Here is a 21,263-nt window from a genome sequence, read left to right on the forward strand (position 1 = left end):
TGTGTGTGTGTGTGTGTGTGTGTGTGTGTGTGTTTGCGCGCGCGCGCGCGCGCGCTCGAAGCTTTGCAAATACCATGGCGGGTACAGACGCTCCGTCGATGGAGGCAAACACAATTGAAGAAGAGTTTGGGCAGTCGACTTGACGTGCCGAGGTGCGCAATCCTCCACCGAAAATGGTCGGCAAATGACGATGGAGTCTCCTCCTTGGCAGGAATAGGACTCAGGTACGTGCGCACCGAATTCAGGTAAACAAAGGCCACCATTACCCAGTCTGCGCACACAGGATCGAGGAGATAGTGAGGGCACGGCGAACCTCTCCCGCGGCTCTTACTGAAAGCAGCACCAATAAGGGGCCCGCGAGAAGAACATCTCTGTCCGTCTGGTCACGAGCGCGCAGGTAAACGTGCCAGCGCTGCTCACGGAAGGAAGGGACGCCGTCTTGAATTCGTAAGCGCACCTTGGACGACCTCTGACGGAACGAAAGCACACACGGAGAAGAAATTCCAGGGCCGTGCCTCACGTCAAAGGATCACGGTCGGCGGTGCTGGGTCCGCTGTCCGCACGACGCTATCCCGCGGTTCCAACAAATTGCCGCTGCCGGAGAAGGAACACTAAATTGACGTGTCGCAACGGGGGCTGCAGGTAGCTTCGGACGACCGCAATAAACACGCCAGCCGGAAGAATTAGCGTCGTTGCGCAATAGGAGATGCTACTCTCGATCTGGTATTGGGCGTGCAATTAGTCGCGCGAATTGTGTGCACCGCTACGGAGGCTGAGAGAGCGACGCGACACGCATTTCCCCAGTTCACTACAATACACGAAGTCCCGCATTGTGAAAGTCTAAGTGGCGCCCTCTTGTTCTCGGTGTGGTAGTGAATTCGACACGTACGGCACTCACCGGGACTTGTTGCTAGGTTAATTTTGGTCCAGCGGAAACATAGCAGCGCAAACACAGGGCGCATGCATTGAGGAAAGGCGGACGACACCGGGCTGTCTCTCTATTGTCCGTTCGTTCGTGCCTCTCTTGTACAGGGTGTGTGCTATATTGAGTTTCCACTTGACGCTTACAGCAGTATAGCCTACTGAATAAAGAACAAAGAGACCTTGCCAAACCTATGTAAAATCCGCATGGGTCGATAAAAGCCCCGTTCGGAAAAACATACGATTGAAAGGGAAGTACGCGTGGTGCGGCGGTTGCATGTGCGTGTGCAACGATACGGCTCCTGCTGTTTCCATTGCACGCAATTTGTAAGGAGTACTGTTATTTATGGCAAACGGTTTGCGGTAATTGCAAGAGCGCCGCGACGACGCATTTCCGGCGCTTGCAGTTCCAGGGAAACCTCTAGGCACATTGCTTCACAGCGTGATCGTCAACATCGACGCGGTGATTCATTCTGCGATTTCGAAACCACCGGGGCCCTGGAAGAGCAGCGCACGTGTTTCAAAAGCGGCCGGCTGAATTATATCTGATGTTTGTCTAGGAAGAAGTGCCCGTTCGGTGGCTGCCGGTCTGCTTTTGCTTTGCCTTCTTTTATTTTCTTATTCACATCGAACTAAAACGTCTCGCCTTCGCGTAAGACTTGTTGCGGCACAGACATCGTGCATGGAGGAAGTATGCACACGTTAGGAGGACACTGAGGACGAATCTATCCAATTTTTGCACTCAGTAAAAATGAATTCTGTGGCTCTTTCCGGCTAAGTTGGTGCTTGCTCGGCAGCAAAACACAGTTTTTTTTTCTAATTTAATTTCATTTCGTTTATGTGCAGAGCATTTATTACTGCGAAAGCATTGCTGCTGTAACCTCCCCCAGAAATCTGGTGTCTGTGAAGTGAAGCCTCCACCCTACATCGCCGCCTCCGAGCAGCACCATCCACCTCCTCACCACACCCCCCTAGCTTGGAGACAACCCGTGCACACACCCACTGCCGACATTTACCCCCCAGAAGCGCCATGCACCCCCTCGACTCTAGCCTGCAGTAGCAACACCCATCACTAACTCACCTACCTCCACCCTTCGCAACGCCTCCACCTATCCACTAGAAGCTTACGCCACTGCGTAGCGAAAAAGCGACAGCTAGATAGAATTCAAAGACGTAGTGAGAAAGCCAGCTGCCCTAGAAAATCACCCCCGCCACCCTACCCACCCTACACCACTCCCCTAGCTAGGACTGCCAAATCACCCATCGCCACTCTCGACCCACCTTCGCCCACCCTGCAGAAAAATTCTGTCGCGTGTGTGAAGCCTTGGCTTAGAGTAAAAGCATTAAATAGAGACCAAACACAAAAGCAGTCGTCGAGGGTAAATTCAATTGCCTTCGCAAAATTGTTGCGTCACATTTCTGACCGTTTCGTTATTTTTTTTTCCGCCACTCGATTTAAACTCGTGACATCAAAACTGAAAAAGACTCCGTGATACCCATTTGGAAGTGAATGACGATTTAGCCCGTCCTCAGGGATCCGCACAAATAATCTCTCTTGACGACACTGCAGGCGGCTTGCGAAAACGGCCGGCGGAGACGCTTTAATTTCTGACCTTTTCTAGCTAATAAAAGCTCCGTTTTCGGTCGAAGTAACCTATTTGTAATTAGAATAAAGGCCAACCTCAATTTTTCATCGATGGCTCTTTAAAGTAGCGTTCTTTTATACTACAGGCTTAGTGCAAACGCTTGTCATTTGTGAAGACATTAAGTCTAGCTGCTGCGGGATGGTAGATACATTGGCGTCCGCGTTCGAGAAATATTTGATTTTTATCCATTTGTGAGCCTTGATTTGCAACAACAGGTAACTGATGCAGACAAAGGCATTCTACGTCTCAGGACGCGTCGGAAATTTAATCGCGAAACACCTATAACATGAAAACAAACCTGACAGAGAGAGAGAGAGAGAGAGAGAGAGAGAGATAAAGAGGAAGAGGGAAAGCAAGTATGTTAACCAGAAACAAACTTTAACCAATGCATTCTTCTGTATAGTTGCATCTCATTGCGCTGTACGACTTACCTGCCAAGCTAGTACGAGGTGCTGATCTTGTCAGTAATGCTTCACGATAAAACAAGCCCACTGATATCTCATAACTTCGCTAGAGAATGTCGTATTACGTTACAGTACTCTCGTTTCTATGCTATCTCTATATGATGGCATTGGCAGTGCCGTTAAGAGACAGTTAAAGGACAGGCGGGGTTGGCCTTACATTGCACATGGCGGCAATAGCTCCGCTTGTGTCGCATAGTCTAAACAAAATATAAATCTCCTACCACTGACCCAAAAATCCAGCGTCATCTCTCTCTCTCTGTTCTTTCTTGCTGTGCCTCTATAATTATCTCTGTAAGGAATCTGTGGATGCCCGTGGCTTTGTGGGAACCATCCGCCCTTTTGTTGATGGCTCGGCGCCGCGAAGCGGCGTCTTCTCCTCGCTAATCCCCGTCGGTGCGTCGGCAAGAAGCGGGCAAGGCGAGGCAGACGGACAGTGATCCTGTCGACTGCGCCAGTAAAGTTTTTTGGCCTGTGCTGCTGGCGCTTTTTATCTTCCTCGGTGCGACGAAGATAAAAAGCGCCAGCAGCAGAGGCCAAACAACTTTACTATCTCTCTATCCGTAACGTTTCTCCGGGAGTTACCGAATGTGCGGGCTCGGTTTGGACTAGGTCACGATAATCTCTGTAGCCATCACTTCGTACAGCGTACAAACATGTACCTAAGCAAAGACAGTGTGTATTCGGCTTTCTCGCAACATTGCGATATAATGGCAATCTTTATGGACACAGATAGTCACATTGCTCGATATGTGCAGAAAAGTATTTCACGCCGTTCCATATCTTATCAGGGCTACGGATTCTCTGTCCGTGTCGTCCTTAGAACACTGCCGAAGCTTAATATGCAGCACATTGATCGCATCCCGCAGCCATTACGCGCTTGGCACTTTCACGACAACGAGCGCTTTGCTGCAACCTTAGTTACAATGCGGTGAAGCCAGCTTGACAACACACTGTGCTGATGCGTTGGTTTTGCCTTTAGGCTAGCGTGTGCTGCCATCAAGTCTCACTTTTTCACGTTTTCACTTGTGGGAATGCGAATGTCAGCGACATTGGAATGATGCGTGACGCTGATGCCAGTCTGAGCATTTAGTAATTCTAGGGGTGGCATGTCTGTTGCGTCTATGCCGCTGCATTCACCCTTGCGCCAAGGGTAAGTCCTAGTGAATGTCGTCTGCTGACAGTGTTGGAGCAGCTTATTGCAGTAAGCACTCAAAGAGTGTGAAGGTGGCTGCATAGTGCCACCCTCACACCCTTTGAATTAAGCAATAAGCCCCTAGCACGTGATGAGTGCCAAAAGGAGATGGACAGTCTCCGAAGAAAAGAAACTGCATCGTCAGCGACGGGTGTTACGAGGCTGAGTTAGACGACTGTCTCCGCACCCTAGTAATAAAACAATGACTGAGCCGGTACAAGTAATTGTTTAGCTTGTAATGGTGCTGCTTTTAGCGGCATGGTTGTAATGCCGGAGGAAGTGCACGGGGTGCTGAGTTAGTCACATGTTGGACTACTGCATGCGGTATAGGATTGACCGCTCAACAGGAACAAACACGTCTGCACTTTTAAACCACTTCTGTACGCTCTTCATGGATTTTCCATGACTATTTAACAGCGGTTAAGACCATCGGTTAAGAACAGCGGTTAAGACAATACACACATGCCTTAAAGACAATTACCCGTTACATTCATCGCTATTCTGTATCCCACCACTATGCACTCGCAACGCCACTCATAGAAATTTCCTTCTTCCGAAAACGAAAAATGTCTATGGAGAAAGAAGGATGGCCCATGTTGGTATTAAGCTGTGGAACAAGCTTCCAAGTGAACTCAAACATAGTAAAACTCTTCCTGAGTCATTGAAGAAATATTATAAACAATGAGTGAAGCCAGCGTTTTTTCTTTTCATGTATTTTTGTGTGTTTGTATGCGTTTGTAAAAGAGGCTTGGTGCTCTGAATATTGTTGCTCTATGTACCCATTTATGTATTTCTAATTTCATGAGCTTTTATATGTATGTAATTAATTTTAGTTATGCCTGCAATTTTCTTTGAAACTGAATTGCATGGATCCCAACTAGCTTTTAGCTAGGGATCCAGATGTCTTCACAAGCATGCCTTGTATGAATGTTGAGAAATAAAATTGAATCAATCAATCAATCAATCAATCAATCAATCAATCAATCAATCAATCATTACCCTTAAACAAACTGCGAACGCATGGGTCGAGCACAGGGGGCAGGTTGCGTGTTCACGGCGCAGTTGTAAAACGTTCAACTGAAAAACGAGCGTCCACATTTAATCCTTCGTTAGCAATAGAATAAAAGGGGAAAAAAGTTGAAGGAGCGTTCAAGTTATGAGGCACGAGTTACAGCTTCTACTGTGAATGGAGTAATGTGGTGCAAGGAAGTCATGGGATTCATGTGTGTGTAAGGGGGTCACAGTCAGTTGTGAAGAGTTGAATGGATAACGTGGCACTTAATGAGTGACATGACCCATTAATGTTAGCATTGGGTTACATTAGCCATGTGACTGATGGCATCTGCCACTGATGATACTCACGTGACGAGGGCATCATTTCGTGCGACTACGCAATCTCCGCGCAACAAATCTTTAAGAACAGGTGGCGCTGTTAAACGCAGTTGCATAATGGCTCGGAGAAAGACGCCATTTCTTTCAGGTTTCCAGCCAAGGAATAACCAAGGTCTCCATGCACACCTTGCCTCCTCCTCCTCCTCTCTCTTGCGTCCGCAGGAAACAGCGGCGGCAGCGCGGGGGTCCCCTGGAGCCCGTTCGGGTGGTGGAGTGGGAGCGCTGCCGCGGCCGCCACCCGCTCTGCCCGGACAAGTGCCTCGACATCTACGACCCGGTGTGCGGAAAGGACGGCCGCTTCTACCCCAACCTGTGCATCATGCAGCGACGAAATTGCGGGTGCGCATACTGCTTCTCTGCTATTCGTAGGACTAAGAAATACCTGGGACCGTGCTATGTAACGATTCATTTCATTTGGTCATCTAGCTGTCATTAGTTGCTGCTCCCTGTGACGTAGGCCGTAGGAGAAGGCGTCGCGCAGGTCGGGCGAGAAACACTCCCATGATGCCATTTACTTGCATAAAAGAGTTACACACCCATGTAACACTGTCGGCGGAGCACGACGGGGCGCTTGGCATGCCTGACGCGCTTTATCGGCGCTAATCTAGCACTGACAAAGAAAGTGCGCGCTGATTGTGCGAGCGGAGCGTGATTAGTGTGACCCAACCGGAGTGGATGCGACGGATGGTAGCTAAACTCTAAACAGACAGGCGTAAAAAAAAAGAGTAAGCTGTCCTCTATAGCGCTTCCTTTTATAAAAGGGTGTGCGCTAGAGGACATCTTACTCCCTTTTTACTCATTTCTGTTTAGAGTGCAGTTAAGTCACATGTAAGAAGTATTGAGCGAAGCAGTGACTTGACGAGATGACACTTATCAGCGGTCGCGAGCTCGCGAAGCTTCTCCCTGTAAAACCTTCCTCCACTTTTCTATTCCTTTGTTTTTTCGCCAAAATTTATATTCGGGTTAAAAAGCCCAGAAACGAGCAATTATGCCATTTAGGTGCGTGCTTTTTAGTATTGACCTCTAATTGCTCCAAACACGTGTCATCTTTCTTTTCCAGGAAGGTCGTCGGAACGCAAACACTGGCTGTCTGCATAGCCAGCGCCAGAGGTGAGCGCTTCTTTCTGCTCTTGTCGCCGAAATTCCTCAAATCGTATACCGGAAGAGTAATAATAATAATTGGTTTTGGGGGAAAGGAAATGGCGCAGTATCTGTCCCATATATCGTCGGACACCTGAACCGCGCCGTAAGGGAAGGGATAAAGGAGGGAGTGAAAGAAGAAAGGAAGAAAGAGGTGCCGTAGTGGAGGGCTCCGGAATAGTTTCGACCACCTGGGAATCTTTAACGTGCACTGAAATCGCACAGCACACGGGCGCCTTAGCGTTTTTCCACCACAAGAACGCAGCCGCCGCGGTCGTGTTCGAACCCGGGAAATCCGGATCAGTAGCCGAGCGCCCTAGCCACTGAGCCACCGCGGCGGGTTAACCCGAAGAGTACGCATCTCTTGTACTCTGTTAACCGGAAGAGTGCACATCTGGGAATTCCGTGGCGTGCCTGCAACGCACAATCTCCCCCCAGAAAGAATTTCAAATCCAATGTCTGACCCTCCGTTTCACTGTCAATCAAATTAGCTGCTTTCTGCAATCGAAATCCGTCATACATTTCAACCACACCCGTGCGGCCGTAGGAATCTTGTTGTACGACAGTAGGAAAAAGTGGTATTGATTCCGCCAGGAAGTATTCCGCAGGAAGCCTTGTCCGACAGCCCTTAAGGATAACAGACTGGATTCCAAGGGAATGGAAGCGTAGCAGGGGGCGGCAGAAAGTTGGGTGGGCGGATGAGATTAAGAAGTTTGGGGGGATAGCTAGAGTGGCCGCAGCTGGCACAGGACAGGGTTAATTGAAGAGATATAGGATAGGCCTTTATCCTGCTGTAGGCGTAGTCAGGCTGATGATGAAGCAAGAAGAGTGGAAAGAGAGATAAACACAGGTTTATTCACAAAGGAAGGCATACGAGAAGGCCTGAATGACGGTTTTCTGGCCTGCTACTTTGCGCTGCGGAAGGGGAGGAGGGGAAGAGATAGGGTTATGATTGCTGACGATGGGGGCAAGAGTGCTAATGGACACATCGCCGCAGCGTAATTCATGGCCCATACAACTTTACACACATACAACGTATATATACGCAGCGTATATACAACTTCAAGAAATAAAGATGCACTATCCGCTCGCGCTGTTCAGCTTTTCACCATTCGCCCCCCTGTGCGCAGAGGCCCGCAAGCTGGACTCGTGCCCCCAGGACTGCTCGGAGCTGTACGAGCCCGTGTGCGGGTCCAACGGCGAGGTGTACCTGAACGAGTGCTTCTTCAAGAAGGAGACCTGCGGGTTCGTATTCACATGCACCTGCGTCACTTGTACGTGCACCTGCGCACAATATGAACGCGCCCGCAGATCACTAGTGTACTCGCTAGGTGCTACTGAACGCTTTTCTTGGAGGCGAAAAAAGACTAACATCCTTGGCAAGTTATCAATTTTTCTCGTGACAACTTTTGGATGCTCTTAAGATCACATGCCTTATCAGATGCTCTACCTTCATCGCAATGCAACATATGCAACATGCATATGATTGCTTCGCCCGCCTCGCTTTCACACTGGCTACAAATCAAGAAAAGGCAAAAGCAGAAAACTGGAACTTTCGTACGCTCTAAACACGAATACGCCTATATGGATCTAAATGGAAAGCTTACTCACTTTTACTCCCACGAAGAAAAGTGCGCTAGATGACGTCTTACTCCCTTTTGTACTCCTTTCTGTTTAGAGTGTAGTGCAGGGCACTAGCGATAAGAGTCTCACTACCGTGCTAGCATATCCTCGTAAGACCCATCACAATGCACATCTGTCGTTCAAGGTGTTAAAAAATCACAGGGACACCTAATTACCTTGCGCGCTAGAATGCGATAACATTAGGGGCTGTTTGTGCTTTTACCAGAAGGGACGTCACTTCCGTTCTGGTGACATTACTTGAAATCTGGTGAAGTCCCTTATGTCCAGCCAATGGGAATTATCGGTTCTGGTGACATCACTTCTTTCCAGCCAATGGGTGAATTTTATGACCGAAGAGGCGGTTTTTCCCCGGTCAGCCTTTTAATGCTATCGCATACAAAAAACGCATCAGTTCTGCAGCCTAAGTGTAACGGAAGTCAGAATACTCAGTGTGCTCACACATGGCGCCCATTTCATAAACTGTATAACGTAGGGGCGCTCTGAGCAGCCTCAGTTCACGTTGGTTGCTTTTTCTAAATCAACTCTCTGCTTCCAACGGTTTCTCGCGAGCAAGCTTCTGGCACTTCACCACGCGAATATGTGTTTGTGCTCCGGTATGTGTTCCATTAAATATACGTCGCACGACGGTATTGCATGCTTCTTGAGTAATAGAGACCCGTTGCACAGAGCATGGAGGAAGGTTACAGGAAAAAAAAAACTTGAATATAAGGCTGCAAAATTTTTGCGAACGGTGATGGCAGCATCCACACTATAGCAGTATATTCCTATTAATGCTGACAAACCGAACTTTTTCTAATATCTGAAGAGGATATGTCGCTGTAGGTGGCGAATCTCTTTCTGCGTTCTTTCTAGCGCGTGGCGTTGGAGAGGTTTCTAATGCATGCACATAATTAGCGAGCTTTTACTAGTTCTGGCTGATAATTATTACCCAGTTTCTTCTTCATGCAACGCATACGGTCCTTACATGGTATACGTACTAACCAGTCGTGCGTTAAACCAAAGTAGCATAACTACGAAAGGGTTTACTCGCCCACTAGTCACCGCCTGGAGCCATTAAGCAGTCACACACACGCTCACACACACTGGCATCTTTAGGTTCAATGTAAGTGTGTATATGGGGGGGGGGGGGGGGGGGGTGGCGAGGTATTATCTCTGGGTGACGCATGCATATCCTCATTTTTTTAGGTTAAAGAAATTCAATGTATGTACGGACGCACTACAACCGCACCAGACAAGCGTTGCCCATAAAACTGCTTCTACCACCCCTCCCATTATAAACGGATGTACGTTCCTTCCTAAATTTTGAGGAAGGCTCACTTTCCTCGATGTTCCCTAACGTTGAGGAAAGTTCATGTTACTCACTTTCCGCGACTTTGAGGAAGCTTCTTCAAGGTTGAATTTCATGTGGTGAGAAAGAGGCTGTGCGGTGGGCCCACGTCTGAACCACGGGGTGGTGCTGGTGGTCGTGCGCAGGAGCAAGGAGCACGTTCAGCTGGTGCCGCTGAACCGGTGCCTGGAGCCTCCCAAGTGCCCCAAGCGATGCCTGCCCATCCTGGACCCCGTGTGCGGATCGGACGGACAACGCTACCTAAACCACTGCCGCATGCAACAGAGAAACTGCGGGTGGGTGGGACATTTTAATTGTGGTCCATGGAGGCTTGTCACTGTGCAGTCACGCCGCAAATATGAGGAGCTTAAAAGTGTCTTACGCAATTACCTGCTCTTTACGCAGGTAACTTTTGTAACAGAGCGCAACTTCATAACGTAACGCAGGTAACTTCGAACGCATTAAGACAGCTCAGCCAATGGCAGCTGCGACGAGCAAATCTTTTGGATTAGCAGGCTACCAATTTTAGGATAGCTGCGCCCGTCGTAACGCCCCCCCCCCCCCCCCCTTCGTTCTTGAGTTGTATCCGATTATAGTCGCCTCATGCGGGCATGGACATCCGGAAGGGGGGGGGGGGGGCGTTAAGACGGGCGCAGCTATCCTAAAATTCTTAGCCTGCTAATGCAAAAACTGCTTTTCCACGTCAAAGGACCTCCTTCCAGCCAATGGCGTCGGCCAATTCCCACGAATCTGCTAGCGTAACATTGCAGGGAGTGGCAGATGAAAGAGGATAGTCACCTCCCTCCATGATCGGGGATAGTATCCCTCTTCCATTGTCACGCCTCTCCCTGCAGTGTCACACTAGCAAATTCGTGATAATTTGCCGACGCCATTGGCTGGAAGGAGGTCCTTTGACGTGGAAAAGCAGCTTCGTTCTTGAGTTGTATCCGACTATATAGTGAAACTCTTCCATGCCGGTAGTCGAGACAAATGTGCCAGTCATGTATGGCGACACTTTATGGAACACATGGTGCGAAGACGAAGGCTTAGGAAGGATATGAAAGGACACCCGTACAGAAGGCCTGTGCAAGCAGTCCTACGTAGTGCTCTCAGCATCACCGAACCCGACGCAACGCAAGCAGAACGCTTCCGAGGAGAGACTAAACACAGAGCATAATTGGGACCATATAATAATCAATCAGCGTTCCTCTCGTGCGTTTTTTATCTGTTTGTTGCGTCCATTTTCGTCGTGAAAATACCCTGATTCTCCTGCAGAACAATCTGACCGTCCCTCCGTAAGAACTATCTAGACTATACCAGACATCTGTACTGGATCAGATTCAACTATCTCTTTCAGTAGCAGCGGAAAATCCATCGTGACAAATATTTTGTCTGATTATCTGCAAGAAAATAGACCGTTTCGGTGCAAACTCTATTCGACTCTGTTTTGCGCACTGCACGATAATTTCAAACGCTTCGGAGTTGTGAAGATTAAAAATTGATGTGACCAACATGTGTACTGCTGGATTGTTTTCCTTTTTAATGCGGTAGCATTAGAACTTTCATGTCGGAAAAACTCGTCCGTCCGTCTGAAGCCTCGGTTGGCAGGAAGACGAAAAGAGGGTGGCGGACGACGGGTAGAGAGTGCAAAAAGGGGAGAGGGAAATCTCTCCGCTTTCGAGGCAGAGGATGAAGAGGAAAGACGAATAGAGAATGAGGGGAGACGAGTGGCGGTTGGGAGAGAGTGGAGATGAAGTGGAGCCGGAGAGCAGCGTGTCACACAGTGAACTATGGGCTGGACCACGCCAACTGCCCGCTCGGTCTGAACCTGTCAACCGCAGCAGCTGCTCTGCACGGGTGGAACACAAATGCTAACGCATACATTATTTCATCAATCGCATTGATCGTCTATAATGTATATGCCATACTAAGATTTCTTTCTTTTCATTTTCAGCCGGAATATCGTCGTCATGCCAAAAAGCTTCTGCTCGTGATCGTCACCTTGTCCTCATTGTTTTCATTTTTGTTTGGTTGCCATTTTACGAGATTCAAATAAACTTTTTCGAGAAAAAAAATTCTTTCAACACTTGTTTTGCTGTTCCTGAAAAAAGCTAGCGAGCGCTCTAGCGTTTGGGAATGCACTTTAGCCAGCGGACAGAACACATAGAGCATATTCATATGCAATACACTGTAGTACCTGCATGCGTAAAAAGCACTAGTAGTTTCGCTCTTGTCCGAAGCTATATGCGCTTTAATTCAGCGCCATCATTGCGGCAGTGTAACGCGGAATTCAACGATAGCTAGTGCACGCCAGAAATTCGGCAGCTGAGACCCAGGTTCAGTCGGGCTTCAACCTCGCGACCTCATGCTCAGCAGTTGTACGCCATAGCCCCCCTCCCCACACACACACACAAATTTGGGGGGAAGGAAAGAGCGCAGTAACTGTCTCACTTGTATTGTGGGCGGACACCTCAGTCGCTTGAGGGAATTGGGAAGAAAGAGAGAAAGAAAGAAAAAAGGAAAGATAGAGAAAAAGAGAAAATGAGCGAAAGAGAAAAGAAAAGAGGAAGAGAGAAAAAAGAAAAATAAAGGAAAAAGAAAAGGAAAGAAAAAGAAAGAAAAAAAGAAAAAGAAAGAAAGGAAAAAAAGAAAGAAAGAATCACATCGCACGGTCGCCCTGAGGCGCGCCAAGTGCAGAAGCCACGCCGGTGAGCAAGGAAAGCAGAACCTCGATTTATTGCAGAAGCTGGGTGCCTTTTATAGGCATGCTTGAAGGGACACTGAGGAGAACTTCAATTTTTTTGTTACCAAAATCTGATAGTTCGGCATTTCATGGCTTTGTTGCCGCTTGTCCGGGAGCGAAAGATGCATTTATTTCAAATAAATTTGGATTCGAAGTTGAAAAAGTTTTTCCCGCCGCTCCGATTCAAACTCGAGAACTCTTATGACGTCACGGAGAACTCATATGACGTCATAGGACGTAGTGACGTCAAACGTGACGTAACGCAGACTCCGTGATTTCTGGAAGCTAGCGGTGCGGTCTAGCAGCTGCCGAAATGAAAGCTACCGCCACCGCACGTTGAAGGCATCTATCAAGGGTCGCTACCGTCTCTTCGTTAACGCTTGCACCGGCGTCTTGCCAGCGTTACGATGGATCCCGTTCCCGAACCCGACGACGAAGTTCTAGCAAAAACTCCGGCCTGCGTTTCAGCGACCTCGGCCCCAGAGAGCGTGCGATGCATTTGAGGGAGCACAGTTAGGTTAGGCGCAGGCGGGTCGTTTCCCCCTTCCGCCGTGAGCAGCCGCTGCAAACTAAAGGTCATAACCCCAGTGCGGGGAGTCGCGAGGAGACAGGACAAGGTCGGCGCGTTGCACCCATCGGAGGCTGGCCAGGGCTTTGGGGCCAACGGATTGTGATTCCTTGAACGGCGCGGTTGCACGGTGCAGCAGGCGGCGTCGAGGACTCCCACGGTTGGAAGAGCCAAGTTATTTATTTATTTTTTTGCCATAAAAAACGGATAGGTGCTCAAGGGCGGTCGCGTTTAAAGTTGACGGCTTGGAACTAAAGCCGACGCACGACGCTTCAACGGCTTCCGCTAGATCCAACGGGTCCACTGGATCGGGCTCTCTCGCCCACTTGCATGTACCTTCAGATGTGTACTGTGAATGGATTAAATTAGCCGAGAGCTCGAAAAGTACAGCTCCGCCCAACTGCCGAAGCTATTGAATTAAGTCACAGCGCGCACCTCGCCACGGAGCCGAATCAGTCTGGCCGGGCCGGCGGCGGCTGGCGCACTCGGCGCGAAATAAGAGACATGCTCCAAGTCTCCCCGCCAGTGCGGTCAGAGTGCGCCGAAGCCGCCGAACGCGTCGGCAGTCAAGCGCAGTTGGAGTACAGAGGGTCTCGCTTTCGCCGACGTGACGTCGTCGTGCAGCGCGCGCGTTACGCCGGAGCATAAACGCGCCTTAACAGGGCCTGTGCTTAACCGCTAACCAACGTATTCGGTGGCGGCATCTATGGGAGCCACTGAGACCCCCCGCCCACTCACTGAATAAAAAAAGACAACCCTGTGACGAGGCTCGGAGTCGAACCAGGGCCTTTGGCATTTCAGGCGGAGGCGCTACCACTCCGCCACGACGGCTCATTTTTTTCTTTATTGCATGGAAGAACTTCTGTAGAAAGGAGGAAACTTCAATCAGACTAGTTCGCGTCTCAAGTTACCGGGCTGCTTAATATGAGCCCCCCATAGCCCTAACTCACCACTGCATCCCCATCAAAACATCAAAATTCAGGGAGGCACACACAAGCATCTAGGCACGGCAGCCAGCTTGGAGGTTCGTCGCGAGCAGCATATACACTCCTCACCAACGCACACTGTTCCCGAAACACAGATTTGGACGATCTTGGTGGCTCGGCATGTCTGTCCATCATACGGCTTTTCCAAAGACTGAATAGTCCCATCAACACAAACACGTCATAAGGCACAACAGAGTTTTTGTCAACAGGCAGAAATCTAATAGTGTAAGGTGTAATTTCAATGTCCTTCTTAAGAGTTCGTTGTAGTATGTCCCAAAAGAACATGGCATCACGGCACAGGATGAAGCAATGATCAATTGTCTCAGGCACGTTACACAGACGACAATTCACATTCCAGGGTACAAACATCCCCTTGTCATTAAGAAATGTCTTGACAGGCAGCGTCGCTGTGTGTAGTTTGAAAAAGAACGTTTTAGCGGCTGCCTGAATGCACATCCGCCTAACACGCTTTAGAACACTGATGTCCAAAGACCCCAGATAAGGCTGCCGATACAATGGTGTAGGGAACAAAGACTCAGTGAGAGCCTGGGTCATCTGCTTTCTCGAGAGGCTATACAGGTAATCTAAAGAGAAGCGCACAGTGAGAAAATTGAAAGTGTCAGCAACCTCCTTAAGAAATCCCCATAAAGTCCCCTCACGAGCCTGCACAGTCGGTGCAAATAAGTAAGGCAAATGAAAACTAAGCCGCCTAATGAGCACAGCTACCAGAAACGGGTCGTTTGCCGATTTGAAAAAGAAAAAACGGGAAACGAGTTGATGCACGAACAGGTGAACAAGGCCCACTCCACCACCCTCTAAGGGAAGGAACAAGTTGTCACGCCTCATCGGCTCCCATTGAGAGCGCCAAACGAATGCTGCAAGTATTCTATGTATTGCTTGCACCTTCCTCCTCGCACAATGCAGGACTTGAAGGACATACGCGAGCTTTGCAAACAAAAAAAATGTTACAGACCTGTGCCCTCGCAAACACTGAGAGTTCCCTACCCATCCAAGCCTCAAGGTGCAACTATCAATAAAGGCGCATCTTTCACTACGTACATCTTCCATGGCCTAACAGAGCTAGGCCATCAAAAATTTTTGTTAACTGCCTTGTACCTTTGTCTCCCGTCCCTAATCAACGATTTCCGTTAAGTAGTTTTAAGTTGGCACAGCCGGGAATGTTTCGCTGGGCGATCGTGCGTAGGCACAAGTGCTCTTTATACTGTGAACTGCCTTGTACGACCACCGACCATCGTGCCATCTAGTTTTTCATCGACCGTGGCGGGGCACGCAAAGCGCATAAATGTGAAGCGCCATAAAAAATCGAAAATCTCCTGGCAGCCTGTGGCACCGCCAAGCATCGGTTAATTTTCTTTGCTTTCAACATTCAGGTTGTCTTTTTCTGCTTTCCTTGTGTGACAGAAGTGCACTATCGGTTTTAAAACAAAACTGACTTCAATATTGAACCGCGCAACCTCCCTTTGTCAGCCTCAGAGAATCGCGACCCCATGTAGGAAGAAAAATTTTTCCAAGGTGGCGTCTCTTGTCCTGTGGCGTCGCCACGCTTGTACTTGCGAGATTGGCCTGTGGCGGCGATACCTGTATTTTGGTTCTTGCTATTTTCTATCTTACAACAGCTTTGTTTTCAGTAAGAGCGGCGTTTTTGTGATCAGGAGCTGGTATTCTATCGATACAAGCCAACTTCAATTTCTCCTCAATGTCCCTTTAACGTGAGGGGAAGGGAGGAAGAGAGATAGCGGCTGCCGCAAAGAAACGAAAGGGTGCGCGCCGGCGACGCGCGCGCAACTCAATTTACTGAATTGCATATGCCACACTTATTCCTTCTTAAAATTTGAAACGCTGCACTGGTCTGCGTTGCCTCGTGGAACGCCTCAGCACTTGTTCGGGGCTCCTTGCGGCTTCCTCTGTTAGTGCTGGTCCTGCCGTAGGCTGAGCTGGAGAAGCGGCGCCGGAAAACCGTTGCGGAGAGTTTGCGCCGTTAAGGCGGATCGGTTGTATACAACCAGGCCGGTCTGTCGTCGTTGGCGGGCTAGCTGCCGAACTTCGCTCGCTCGCATCACCTTCGGGCTGCTGATGCTCCACTGCACCGCCGCATATTGCACGCGAACTTGATCTGCGTGTCGCCGGGCCAGCCCCCCTGTAATTGCCACCGTTACCATCCTGGCACTGGACGACTTCGTGACACGTCCCTGATCCCACTTGTCCCCGTTACCATAATTCCGCACGTAAACATTGGTCTCCGGTAGCAGTGTCCAGTCACCGCGACCCTGCGGTGGCTCTGCAAGAGTAGAAGGGAAACATGAGTCGAGACGGGATCGTATTTGATAACCCAGAAGCATATCTGCTCGGAATTTTCCACTTTTCTGTGGAGTTCTCCGGTAGTTGAACAGTAGTCGCACTAGACTGCCCTCCAACTTCCCGCCTTTCATTTTTCGAAGCCCATCCTGCACCGTTCGAACAACTCTTTCTGCGGCTACATTTGACTGAGGGTGGTACGGCGCGCACTTTAGGTGCACTGTGTTGTTGTTTCGTACAAAGGTAGCAAATTCCTGGCTGGTAAATTGACTGCCGTTGTCAGAGACCAACGTACGTGGCACTCCAAACCTGCCGAAAATAGTACACAGGCAGCTAACTGTGGCTTCAGTGCTGGCTTGGACCAGCGGCATGGCTTCGACCCATTTAGTATGCGTGTCGACCACAACCAGGATCATTTTGCCTGCGATGGGACTGGCAAAATACACGTGGACACGGGACCACTTTTCGTTTGTCGCTGGCCAGTTAACTGGTGGAGCGGCTGTTGGCATCGGCAGGTTCTGAATACAGCTCTGACAAGTAGCTGATATTTGCTCGATGTCCTTATCTAACCCAGGCCACCAGAACAAAGAACGTGCAACTGCTTTCATCGCTGTCGATCCCTGGTGAGTTTCGTGCAGAAGACGCAACACTCTTGTACGAGCTTCCTTTGGTACCACAGGGTCTGTGGCTGTCAAGGCTTGTAGCTCACGTGTTGTCACACCACCTTCGTCCAGTCTTTCTATGGCTAGGACGTATTCTGGCGGTTCATCATCCGATACAGGTTCCGAAGCTCGTTGTGGTAGGTGGCTCAGGGCGTCAGAGTTGAGAATCTGCCTTCCCGGAGTGTACTGCAGCTTGTAGTGGTAGGCTTCGAGGCAGAGTGCCCAGCGTTGAACGCGTGCGGCGGCCATTGTAGGTATCTGGCGATCCGGTCTCAGCAGGCCCAGAAGCGGCTGGTAGTCCTTTACCAGTGTGAACTCTCGCCCTAAAAGGTAGTCAGGAAATTTTCTTACCCCAAATATGAGCGCCAGTGCCTCTCGTTCTAGTTGGAAATAGTTCCGTTCAGCTGGCGTCAATGTTCTAGAACGGAATCCAATTGGCTTATGAACGCTGCCGACTGTGTGGAAAAGAACCGCTCCCACGCCGTGAGGGGACGCGTCACATTCCAATGTCAATTCTTTTTTTGGATCGAAGGGCACAAGAACCTGGGCAGCTTTAAATCTTTGTTTAGTCGCATTAAACGCGGCTTCCTGCGGCTGTTTCCAGTGCCAGCGTGCATTCTTTTCTAAGAGCTGATATAACGGGAAAAGAATGGTAGACATGTTAGGCAGGAACTTAGTCTAGAAAGCCAGCATTTCGAGAAATACACGCAGTTCAGTGACATTACGCGGGCTTGTCGCTTTCACAATGGCCTCGACATTCTTTTCCGTTGGGTGAAGACCATCTCGGTCAATTCGGTGCCCCAGATAAATACAGCCGGTCTGCGCAGTTCGCACTTATCAGTTCTAAGTATCACTCCTCGCTCTCGGAAGCGTTCTAGGACGTTTCTTAACCGCTCGCCGTTATCATTCTTTCTTTCGGAAACCAGCACGTCGTCCAAATAAGCTTGTACGCCCGGCAGCACTTCCAGCACCTCATCCATATCTTTCTCTGGAAAATTGCCGGTGCAGATGCTATTCCGAAAGGTAGCCTGTTAAAACAGAAAAGGCCTTTATGCGTGTTAATCACGCAGACGCTCTTGGCAACTTCGTCGAGTGGTATCTGATTGTATGCATCTCGCAGGTCCAGCATACTAAAACAGTCGCCGACGCTTAAGCGGGCAAACATGTCCTCAATCCTGGGCAATGGATATTGCTCAGTGGCACAGGCCGGGTTCAATGTGGTTTTAAAATCACCGCAGATACGAACTGTGCCGTCCTTCTTTAACACAACTACAACTGTCGTTGCCCCAGTCTGAATGCTGCACTGCCGACAATACGCCTATAGGAACTAGCCTGTCCAACTCCTGCGTCACTTTATTGCGTAGGGCAGGGGCCGCGCCTTACAGAATTTTGGGATGGCCCCTTCCTTTAGGTGCAGACTGGCAGGTGTCCCCTCGATGAGGCCCAAGCCGGCAGAAAAGACATCCTGGTAGTCCTCGAAAATGCTGTTGATGCGGTAGCCGTTTTTGCGGCCTTCGGTAGTTACGTCCTGTGCTGCTACCTGCAAGACTGGAGCGCCTGCGATGTTGAGTAAACTAAGCAAGTCACGCAAACACAGGCTTGGTCCCGCACAATCTAGCACAGTCAGGGGACAGACCACGGACACGCCTTGGTAGCGGACGGGTAACTGAAGTTCTTCCAGGACAGGGAGGCGGCCTACGTAGCAGGACAACTTGAGAGGTTGGATGTTTTCAGACTTGGCCACTGCTTGCGGTACTTGTCATAGAGTTCCCGAGGGATGACGCAAATTGGTGACCCGGTATCTACCTCCATTCCCAATTCCTGGGCGGTTCGCGTCGCCTCAACAAGTCCGTGGCAAGTTCTACCCAAGTGCTGCTTACCCCCATTTTGCTGAGTAGCTCTGTGGAGGTGGAGATTGGAAGCCCGAGGGCTCTCTTTATGCATTTTCTTATGAGGGTGTCTAGTTTGTCCCTCTCCGCCTTCTTTATGTCCAGGAATGGGGTGGCGTAGCAGATTCTGCTCAGAATAAAGGCGTTGACTAGCCTTAGCAGGCTGCCCTATTTGAGTCCTTTCCCTCTGGACGATATTCGTGTAAATATGCCCACCCCCTGGTCGGCGTGCGACGCTATTTTGGCGATGGTGGTGTGGTTTCTGCTTGTTCTCACAATTATCATGCCCAAGATTCTAATCTATTTAACTTGTGGAACCGCCGCGCCGTCCACCACCACTTTAATGTCCCGCGGGGGGGGGGGGGGGGGGTACGGTGTGACCACCAGCAATTCTGATTTGTGGCGAGCAGCTGAGTCCCTTGCTTCTAGCGTGAGCGGCAATGATGTCAACCGCGGCCTGCAGGTTGCTCTCTATTTCGGCATCGCTGCTTTCCTTAATCCAGACATAGACTACTGATCCGGAGTTCCCGGGTTCGAACCCGACCGCGGCGGCTGCGTTTTTATGGAGGAAAAACGCTAAGGCGCCCGTGTGCTGTGCGATGTCAGTGCACGTTAAAGCTCCCCAGGTGGTCGAAATTATTCCGGAGCCCTCCACTACGGCACCTAATTCTTCCTTTCTTCTTTCACTCCCTCTCTTATCCCTTCCCTTACGGCGCTGTTCAGGTGTCCAACGATATATGAGACAGATACTGCGCCATTTCCTTTCCCCAAAAAAACCAATTATTATTATTACGTCGTCGGCGTATATGCTGACTTTTAGTCGTCCATGTACAAGACCTACTTCTGCGATGACAGCGCCAATCAGGTGATAGCGGCCGGCCTGTTCATTTCTGCTAAACGATGCGCAATCCGCACCAATATCAACATCAGTTAAAATGGCGGCGCCGAATGTGTTGGGTCATTCTCCGTTTTCTCGAACCGGCGTAGAAATGAACAATTTCTGCCCTCCTAGTTTAAGCGACGTTGTCCCAGACTGGATGACTGCCGAGCATTCAACAGGGGTAAGTGTGCGTAAAGAGTCAGTTGGCCTAGGTGAAGAGTTCTCGTATCTGTATGTGCAGACTGACCAAGCATCGGTGCTCGTTAAAATGTGCGCTTTGTCACTTCCTTTCGAAGTTTTAAACCATTGCCCATCTTCGCTTTCACAAGGTCTATGAATGTGCTCTTCTTATTTCTTACAGACAACAATTTTAGCTGTGGAGTTTGACGGTGGTGTCGTGATCGGAGCGGATTCCCGGACGAGCACAGGGTATGCGTGGTTCCGGAACGCTCTTATTTTGCTGATCGAACTTATTTATTTCGCATCTGTTACAAGCTACTTTTGTTGAGGTGCCGAAGTTTCGTTTTGTTCATTTTATGCGCATGGCGCTCTTGTTGCACTTATCGCTTTAACCAGGCAACACACAGATCAGCGCGAGAAGTGCACACTCACGTTGCTGTGGTGGAGAGAAGCAGTGCCAAGTTGCTTATTTTCTAAGCGCGAACGCTCTAACGGCTTTAACAAGCCGGTGAAGCTTTTCTGTGTATACTAGTTTGGCCTTCGAAAGACACTCGGGACGTTCAGGCCCACAATTCACGATTCAGCTTTATATGTAGACAGAAAACCGTGTTCTGTCAATGTCACTGGTAGCAGTTGCCTCACTGTGGCCCCTCAGTGGATTGATCATTTTGAATATGTTCAGCTCATATGCATATTAGAGAGGTGTGTTTGGAGAGAGGGCTACCTTCATGGTTGCACCTGCCATAATCTGTGTTCTTTAACCCATTTGCTTTTGCTGTTTTATCGCCTGTTAAGTATACCTTCGCGGTGCTAATGTGTCTTGTGCAGTGCTTACGTGGCCAATCGAGTCTCGGACAAGCTGACACGTGTCACAGACCGCATCTACTGCTGCCGCTCAGGTTCTGCATCAGACACGCAGGCTATTGCTGACATTGTCGCTTACCATGTCGGGTTCTACGAGTGAGTCATGACCTCCCACTTCTACAACTCACTCCTCGTAGTTTCAGTAGTGCAAGTGCAAAGGGAACCATACAGAATTTACTCATACTGGCTAGTGACCTCCCATCCTCCACTGGTGTCGTGCTGTGTGCTAAAGGTTCCAGGATAACTGCAGCAAAATTTAAAGAGAATGGTGGTTTTTCGGAAGGCTTTCTGAAAGATGAAATTAAGGACAGTGCAGGAAGATATGAAAAGGAAAATGATAGGAGTGATGTTAAGAGACAGGGAGGGAGCGAAATGGGTAAGGGAACAAAAATAGGTAAATCGTATCCTTGCTGAAGTCAAGAAGAGGAAATGGACATGGGCAGGACGTT

At 49.4% G+C, this 21,263-nt stretch overlaps 2 protein-coding genes across 2 annotated transcripts in view; both read left to right on the top strand.

The window, feature by feature from the left end:
* LOC144121209 (uncharacterized) overlaps nucleotides 1–11,801 on the top strand; it is a 27,872-nt gene extending 16,071 nt beyond the window's left edge. The window contains exons 4-8 of the mRNA XM_077654292.1: nucleotides 5,778–5,954; nucleotides 6,676–6,725; nucleotides 7,886–8,000; nucleotides 9,873–10,022; nucleotides 11,681–11,801. Coding sequence (XP_077510418.1) covers nucleotides 5,778–5,954; nucleotides 6,676–6,725; nucleotides 7,886–8,000; nucleotides 9,873–10,022; nucleotides 11,681–11,720 — 532 coding nt within the window. The 3' untranslated portion in view covers nucleotides 11,721–11,801. The remainder of the gene's footprint in view (nucleotides 1–5,777; nucleotides 5,955–6,675; nucleotides 6,726–7,885; nucleotides 8,001–9,872; nucleotides 10,023–11,680) is intronic.
* Nucleotides 11,802–19,812: 8,011 nt separating this feature from the next.
* LOC144121210 (proteasome subunit beta type-6-like) overlaps nucleotides 19,813–21,263 on the top strand; it is a 9,098-nt gene continuing 7,647 nt past the window's right edge. Inside the window, exons 1-3 of the mRNA XM_077654294.1 lie at nucleotides 19,813–19,951; nucleotides 20,132–20,199; nucleotides 20,779–20,910. Coding sequence (XP_077510420.1) covers nucleotides 19,826–19,951; nucleotides 20,132–20,199; nucleotides 20,779–20,910 — 326 coding nt within the window. The 5' untranslated portion in view covers nucleotides 19,813–19,825. The remainder of the gene's footprint in view (nucleotides 19,952–20,131; nucleotides 20,200–20,778; nucleotides 20,911–21,263) is intronic.

Source organism: Amblyomma americanum, chromosome 2 (assembly GCF_052857255.1).
Source record: "Amblyomma americanum isolate KBUSLIRL-KWMA chromosome 2, ASM5285725v1, whole genome shotgun sequence".
Lineage (NCBI taxonomy): Eukaryota > Metazoa > Arthropoda > Arachnida > Ixodida > Ixodidae > Amblyomma > Amblyomma americanum.